This window comes from Nematostella vectensis, chromosome 9, assembly GCF_932526225.1.
Source record: "Nematostella vectensis chromosome 9, jaNemVect1.1, whole genome shotgun sequence".
In the NCBI taxonomy this organism is placed as follows: domain Eukaryota; kingdom Metazoa; phylum Cnidaria; class Anthozoa; order Actiniaria; family Edwardsiidae; genus Nematostella; species Nematostella vectensis.
In genome coordinates, this window is record NC_064042.1 from 2,490,225 (window position 1) to 2,498,242 (window position 8,018).

The window sequence follows — 8,018 nt, forward strand, 5'->3', positions numbered from 1 at the left end:
AAAATCGCATAGAAATAAATCATTAATACTTATTCCTCATAATTTAGGGATTTCTTTGGTGTATGTTATGCAGCAATGCGTAAACCAAGGCAAAATTTCTATTATAAACTAGGGAGGCGTAGCTAGGATGTTCATGAATGCACGTGAACCCCATTTTTAGGAACAAAAAAACATCAAGTGAGCAAAAATAGCAAAATATAATATAGAAGAAATATGGTAAGGTAAGCACCTAAACATGTTTCAGATTCATGGATATGAAATTTGAAAACGCGACTTTGTAAATATCAAGAATGTAATGTACAACGGCAGTCTATTCCATAGCACTCTTACCGGGTTTCCTGTGCCCGCAGGTTCTGGGTCACACCACAGGAAACCCGATCAAAAGGCCATGGACTTGGCTGCTATCACTATGTTATTACGCATCTAAGGCGATCCTACTAGCTGAAAAAGAAAGAATTTAATACTAAACGTAGATTATATATAGTAACAAGCAAATGAGCAATAATTGCTAAGCAAAAAGTGTTAAAAATTGAAAAAAAAAAACTACGCTATGAATAACGTGGATAACATATAAAAGGCAAAATCCCGGTCTCTGAGAACCACCCAGGTGTTCGACTCATTAGAAATAATACAATAATTAGAAAACATACAATTTTTTCGCCTTTTTTTATAGCCGGTAGTTTCGCGACTGCCTCGCATACAGATATATAAAATCTTATTTTTTGTATCATATGTCTAGATTCATTTCGTCTCACACAAATTTAGACACTGTACACTACCCACATTTTCAATCAAAGCTTGCTGCTAGGACCGTTATCCTGCTGGGACTCAATCAAAGCTTGCTGCTAGGTCCATTATCCTGCTGGGACTCAATCAAAGCTTGCTGCTAGGACCGTTATCCTGCTGGGACTCAATCAAAGCTTGCTGCTAGGCCCATTATCCTGCTGGGACTCAATCAAAGCTTGCTGCTAGGCCCGTTATCCTGCTGGGGCTGGTCCTGCCATCCACACAACATATCGGCGACGATGTTAAGCCTGTCTTGGCCCCACAGCACTGGACCATCATTCACTTGGTAGCTCGGCACTCCACACGCACCCGCGGCGATGGCCCTGATTTTGGAAAGTCACGGCGTCATAAGGAGATAAAAAGAAACTGAGGCTAATTTAAATAGCAAAACTGTGGGTCCTCGATAACTTGAATATAGATACGTCCCCGCATACTCGAACTGACTTCAAGTTCACTAGAGACTAATTATTTTCAATCATTTTGCTCGGATGTCTGCCAAATATCGGATAATTTCTGCCTGCTTTCTCGAACTGTTTGTCGTTTCACTTGAAAGTTAGAGTTAACAATGCCAATCACATAGCAAGTTTTTCGCATCCTGACTTCACAAAGCCGTCAAGGTGACCACGCTAGCGCGCGTCGCATGGTAAGTGAGTTATGGAGGTGACCACGCTAGCGCGCGTCGCATGGTGAGTTATGGTTATCAAGATAAACGGTTACCTCTCTGTGTTTGCCTTCAGCTGGTCTTTCACCATCGGGCTTTTTGTGGCTGCGATAAGGGCACGGGCATCATATCCGGCGTTTGTCAGTATCTCCCTCACAACCTGTAGAAGGTATAAGGGGGTTATCAACCATTTCAAATATAACGTTGCACTGAGAATCTTTGTGTCATATCAAATAATGAACAAATACGTGCAATTAAAACAAATCAAGTTTGGGAAAACTACTTTATTGTTATCTAAACGCCTCCAACTGATGAATTTTAGGCCATTTGAGATACAGAAAATATTTGCTTGCGAATAGACTTTTTATGCTTTCCCACGGGTTATTCAAATTAATGCTATAATATTATGATGGGAACCCTGTGCAGTATAATTCATATATGGGGACCCTGTGTTATTGTTATATAACAACTGTCCACACGTGACTCCTGTTAGGGATACATTGCATTGACCCCTATCCATTAGCACTAGGCTAGGGAAACACTCGTGCACGGTGTCATTTGCTGCCAGTCGCCGAAGGATCCGTTAAAGTTTTTCCCCTCCCTACCCTCCCAAGAGTCCTGTTTGGCGTTCTTCGCCCTCACCTTTACTGGGCAATTTTTAGATTTATCAGAGCAAATTATATATTTTGACAAATTTTATTAATAAAGCGGCTTTGGGCTAACAGCCCATAGCCATTATGATTCAAACACTGTCTTGTTTTGTATCCATGCCCAGTAAACAAAGCGCGGGTTAAAGCAGCTCTCGTTCTATGGAAGCTAAGTGGGGAAGGCATAAATGAGATAAATTGGAAAGTGTCTTTGAATAGGTAATGTGGTGTCATTTGTTCATTTGTTCAACCAAAAGGTTTTTTCGCCTATTGCATCCCTAAAACACAACTACTTATTGTTGCTTCAAACCTGTTCATCTCCGATGTTCTTGTCATATCGCCAGGCCGCCTCGTCTGAAAACAGAGAAGGAAGGTCAATGTGATACACAGATTAATCTAAAAGGACGCTTGAAATCTTTCCCATCTTCCCCCTAACAAACTCAGAGTAGCCCGAAATCAGGAAGCCTAAAAAGCACACGAATGGACAAAAATAATAAGAATTTATCGTAAAAAAATACGTTAAAATAAATCTTGCAAATAAAATGAAGGGAAATGTAAATTAGGATTTGGGGATTTATTTTATAGAGAGAAGAGAGGGAGAGAGACATAGTGTGGAGAAGGGCATGAGCGGAAACAAGAGGATACAGAGAAACCAAGAGGTGGAGGATTCATCATACTGAAGAAGGGCATGAGCGGAAACAAGAGGAGACAGAGAAACCCAGAGGTGGAGGATTCATTATAATTAAGGAGGGCATGAGTGGAAACAAGAGGAGACAGAGAAACCAAGAGGTGGAGGATTCATTATAATTAAGGAGGGCATGAGCAGAAGAGGAGACAGAGAAACCCAGAGGTGGAGGATTCATCATACTGAAGAAGGGCATGAGCGGAAACAAGAGGAGACAGAGAAACCCAGAGGTGGAAGATTCATTATAATTAAGGAGGGCATGAGTGGAAACGAGGAGACAGAGAAACCCAGAGGTGGAAGATTCATTATAATTAAGGAGGGCATGAGCAGAAGAGGAGATAGAGAAAGTGCAGCGGGAGACTTCACAATACTCACATAAAGCATGTCTTAGTCTGTCATCATTGTTGGCAATAGTTAGTCTTGCCGGGAGAATGGTCCTAAGAGGGAAGTGTGATGTCCATTTCAAGGGTACACTGAGGTAATCACTGTAACGACTGAGATCTTTCATAAAGTATTGTCTCTTGGAATCTCCTACTGATTGCATTGGAACCTGAAGAGTACAAAGGAATAGCAAGTATGACTTGAAGAGCCCCTCTAAGCCGTTAAAGATTTCAAAATTCTTACCACAGGGGTACCAATTGCCTTGAACAATGCACCAACAAGGATTGGTACCCATTCCACCTCCACTGATACAGGGTGAAGACTGGATACTAGGTCTGCAATCTGGGAAATCACATGCATAATGAATCTAGAGATTTTTAGTATGTAAAACTTTTTTGTGCAGTCTGTGAATATATGAAGGTAGCAATGAGCCATTTTATGTGAAATGAGCTAATTTCAGTCTGTTACATGACAGACTGTCAGACAGGACAGAATTAGACCTACATACTTGTGTAGACCCTAGGTAGCTCCATGGGCTGGCAAAGTCATGGTAAATAATAAGCTTGGCCCTAGTTGGATGGGAGGGTGGGTGGTATAGGCGTGGCATGGTTACATGCTTATCTGGGCCAAGGGCACTTTCCACAAAGTGCATACGATCAGTACCATAAAAGAGTTCATTATTGACCCAAAAACTGAAATAAAATGAAAACATAATAAGTCAATTCAAAAATTACTAATATTTTACACTTTCATCTGTATAAATAATAATTTCATACTCCAAGGAAATATTAAACATGTACTTGGAGTCTTATTACAATCTGATTACCTTGGTTGCAGTGTCAGCCCATACCATGGGGGCCTACTTGACCCTACTTGACTGATGGGTCCAATCACACAGAAGATGATTGAGTACCATTAAAACTAAAAGAATATGCCTTCTTGGCTAAATGACCAAACAAAACCCTTCCCCCAAATCTTCACTCAAAATCTGGGCCTGGTAATATTGTATGTTTCCACCTCCTTACTAGGTAACTTTCTACAACTGTTAAAGTCACCATGTCAGGGTGCACTGAAGAAAACAAACCTTGGAACTCCGAAGGCACCTCTGTCTAGTGCCTCTTGCGTGTTGTCTAGCAATACTTGCTTTCCAACACCATTTATTGTACTTTCAACATCAACAGACCAACCAACGTGAGATGCTCCCTCTTGTAATACGTCAAGACTAGTGACATCTGAAACAAGGAGAAAACGCCATGAACATGATGATCATTGTCATTATCACCATCATCCTAATTGTCAATCCCCATGCATCACTCCAGTACGACCAACACAAGGTGCTCCTTCCTATAACTAATCATTTTAACCAGAATAATTTCGGATTTATATTTATTATGGATTGCAGTTTTTGAATATTTCTAGTCAAGTCTAAGGGTCCAAAGCACTTATTTATGAGTACTATCATCACCATCAACCATCAACAAGCCATCATCAGACACTCCTTCGTTTAAAATAATCTAGACAAGTGATACCTCCAGGACCGTACCCAGGATTTTTCTTTGGGGGGTGCGAGATCCGAAAAAAGTGGCTATCAGTAAGCAGCTATCAGTAATTGATATTCATTATTTAATATTATCATAATCATAATCATCATTTGGATCATCATCATTTTTATCACTACAAGCCTGTCAGCAAAATTTGGCTGATAATGGTAACTCTGGCAAATTCTATATATTTTTTTAATAATATATATATATATATAACATATATAACATATAACTGCCTTTAAAAAAGCAAGTGAACCAATCACCAACATCAACATTTTCTTATCACCACAACTGCCCAAGTTGTCATCCTTATCATTATCATAATCACCATTTCTATCATCACCACCACCAACACCATCATCATCCATATCATTATAATCACCACCACCACCACCACCATCCTCCTCCTCACCATTATAATTATCACTATTCCCATCATCACCGCCACCAATACCATCATTATCCTCATCATTATCACCATCATCATCATTATCATCATCATCATCACTACCACCACCATCTTTACCAACACCATCATCAACCAAATCACCTTTATTGTGTACCCAATATGCGTCATACAGCCAGTGTGTGAGACTGATGCCAGTCTCCTGTGCTTGAACACATGCAGCAGCCAGCAGTCGCATGGTAGGAAGTGTCTTTTTTGGTGGTCCAGATGGCATGTGCACATCAAGCCCACTACGATACAACAACCTCCGGAGATCTAGGCAAAAAATGGGATTTACGTAGAGATCTAATCATTATGGTGAGTAAAATATGATGAAAAGTGAAGGTTTGTTTTAGTACAAAACTCTGTTCTCAAGATCCAATCATATCTTGCATTCACAAATACCCATGAATACACTGAAGAAGGAAGAGAGAGGGCCAATTGCTATCTGTATAATCTTAGCTTTACTGTATCTTTAGACTTTGTAGGCTTTGATTTAATCAAAGTCTAAATAGGAAAATTATAAAGTTGTATAGAGAAAGAAATGGGCCAAAAGGTGGGGGGAAAGGTGATAGTTTACTTTGATGGACAGTAAAGAAACTCAAAAGGGTATTTGTTCAATATTTTCTTTACTACAAAAGAATATACAGGAGTCAATGGGACACCAAAAACTGGTAGTCGACTCTGTCAAATTTTTGTTTTAAATAGGACTTCTTCAGGGCCGACTCTACTGTTACATCTTTACACTCTGGTTAACCAATTATTTGGGTATTTTGATTGATTCAGGAGTCAATATCCGGGGTACCTTGTCCAACGATGAGCTTTCTTGCATCACACATTTTGTCAGCAGCAGAGTAATCACCCTCGCCTGAGATTGCTTTGTAAAGGCCACCTAAAAAAAAGCAAAACAAATCTTAATCCTGGCATGCTCAAACAATAAAAAAATTGCTAATTGTATAAATAATTAAAAATTATGAAGCCAATCGTAAAATTTAACATTTTTGAGCTGAATTTACAAAAAACAGACTGAAAACAGATACCTCCCCCACTATTCTGAGTTTTATACAGCCCGTCAAAGTCAAACACAGCTGCACCTAGTCAGCGGTATCCAAGCTTTCCAACACTGCTTTGCGGTCCCCACTTTTAATCCCTCGTCGTTGTGCTGAAGCCAGCACAAGTTGATGGTTGCTTGTATTTTTCAAAATGAAAACAGCTATGAGCATATTAGGAGAGTGTCTCAGGACATCATGAAGTCTTTTGGGGCAAAATTGAGTGCTTTGCTTATGGATATTTGCAAGCAAAGGTGGATTCATGATGACTTTTTCTTGTTTGGCTTTGCCTGGATGAGAAACTAATTTTCTAATGAATCACCACAGCTCTCCTAAATGCTGTCTTTTCTGAAATCAAATTGACTCCAAAATTGTTTACACTCCTATTCTGGGCCTGTATGACCTGGAATTGATTTGTTTGGCTTCGGGGTGAAAAGACTTATAAAAAAAAACATCTGACTTTGGGGAGAGGAGTGTTGACTGGCCCTCCCCTCGTGAATTTATCCCTCGATCTCCCAGAATGCTTTGCAACCCAAGTAGTTTTACAAGCTTACAAGGAGTGGACATTGTGTTTTGAGGCCACGAAAATGAACCTGATGCATACCTTCAAGACCATTTATCCCTTAGACTGATGCCTGAGTATCTTCATCTTGTTGTGTTTATTTTACATTTATGAGTTTTTTGGGGGGTTGTGGGTACTTCTCAAAGCTTGTACAGGCCGATTGAGGGGTCAATGTCCTAATCTATCTTAAAATTACAGGAATTTGTCATCCCTATGAGTGGTAGTGGTGGGGTGGGGGGAGATATGGGGGGTATGGGGGCCATCATTCAAAGAATAATGTGATTCTTTGGGCAGAAGTTTTCTTGTTCAAACAAACGTACCACTGCTCGAGAGACACTTAACTTGAATAGAAAGTCTAATACTTATCACATTTCTAAATGTCATAAAAATTGACACAATATCGTGGCCCGGCGGTGATTCCGCTTACCTAGAAGAACCGGTTTCCATACGATCTCAGCCTGTGTTTGCTTCGCCAATCCCTCGATAAACTTACTTGCCATGAAGGCAAATGGACACACAACATCGTAGTAGAACACAACCTGCTTCATTGTCAACTTCTTGCTCTTTCCAGAGGATTTTTTGTTTCCTTATAAAATGTTCACTTGCCTGTCGCCATTTTGTTGTAGGGCCTCGATTGCATTACAACACAGGTAGTCCATAAATGTGAAAATTGGACGGACCATTAGAAAGTGAAGGGGGTGGGGGGTGGGTAAGGAACAAAAAAATTCATACACGACGAAAAGCCTGGAAACAACCAGGCCCGTAGCCAGGGGGGTCGGACGACCCCCCCCCCCACCCGGCTTGAAGGTCCGCTCAGAGCAAACAAAAAATATATCGTTTGACTGGATATACCGTGTTAAAAATGACTATAAAAATCTTTTTATAATAATTATCTTTAATCATTTGAAGTATTGATCAGTTGATTGCCTAATGTAATAATTAAAATGCAATGATTAAAAAAATGCAATGATAAAAAAAAAACATGCACGGCTGAAACCTCCCCGCCCCCACTTTTCTAATGGCCCGTTCCTAACAATACTATATCAATCAAGGATTTCAAAGCCCCCAATCGTTTTGCTCCTAGCATATAATCATTTTGAGATATTTTGCGCAAAAAAGCGATTCATTTGAGCCCACGGAAGCAATTTTCGGTCGCCATTTTACTTGGGAGCGAGTTGCAAACAAACAGGTATTTTATGGTACTTAAACAGATGGGGAAACATAGGTCGTAGCAGGCCTCGAAATACTGGTGGGATAC

At 40.1% G+C, this 8,018-nt stretch overlaps 1 protein-coding gene across 1 annotated transcript; it reads right to left on the reverse strand.

Moving 5' to 3' along the window:
• Positions 1-178: 178 nt before the first annotated feature.
• LOC5511679 lies at positions 179-7,413 on the reverse strand. Its single transcript, XM_048732606.1, has 10 exons — positions 7,188-7,413; positions 5,955-6,041; positions 5,255-5,425; positions 4,245-4,392; positions 3,669-3,852; positions 3,404-3,502; positions 3,155-3,329; positions 2,405-2,448; positions 1,504-1,607; positions 179-1,109 (listed from the first exon to the last, which is right to left on the reverse strand). Exons 1-10 carry the CDS (start codon positions 7,306-7,308, stop codon positions 956-958), a joined length of 1,287 nt encoding a protein of 428 aa, XP_048588563.1. The 5' UTR covers positions 7,309-7,413; the 3' UTR covers positions 179-955.
• Between the last annotated feature and the right edge of the window lie 605 nt (positions 7,414-8,018).

Bases quoted from the DNA above. Each gene is read 5' to 3' on its own strand.
- LOC5511679 (XM_048732606.1), bottom strand. From the start codon at position 7,308: ATGAAGCAGGTTGTGTTCTACTACGATGTTGTGTGTCCATTTGCCTTC. The intron at 1,608-2,404 runs GTTTGAAGCAAC...TACCTTCTACAG, and splicing joins AGAACATCGGAGATGAACAG to GTTGTGAGGGAGATACTGAC. The intron at 1,110-1,503 runs GTAACCGTTTAT...TTCCAAAATCAG, and splicing joins CTGAAGGCAAACACAGAGAG to GGCCATCGCCGCGGGTGCGT.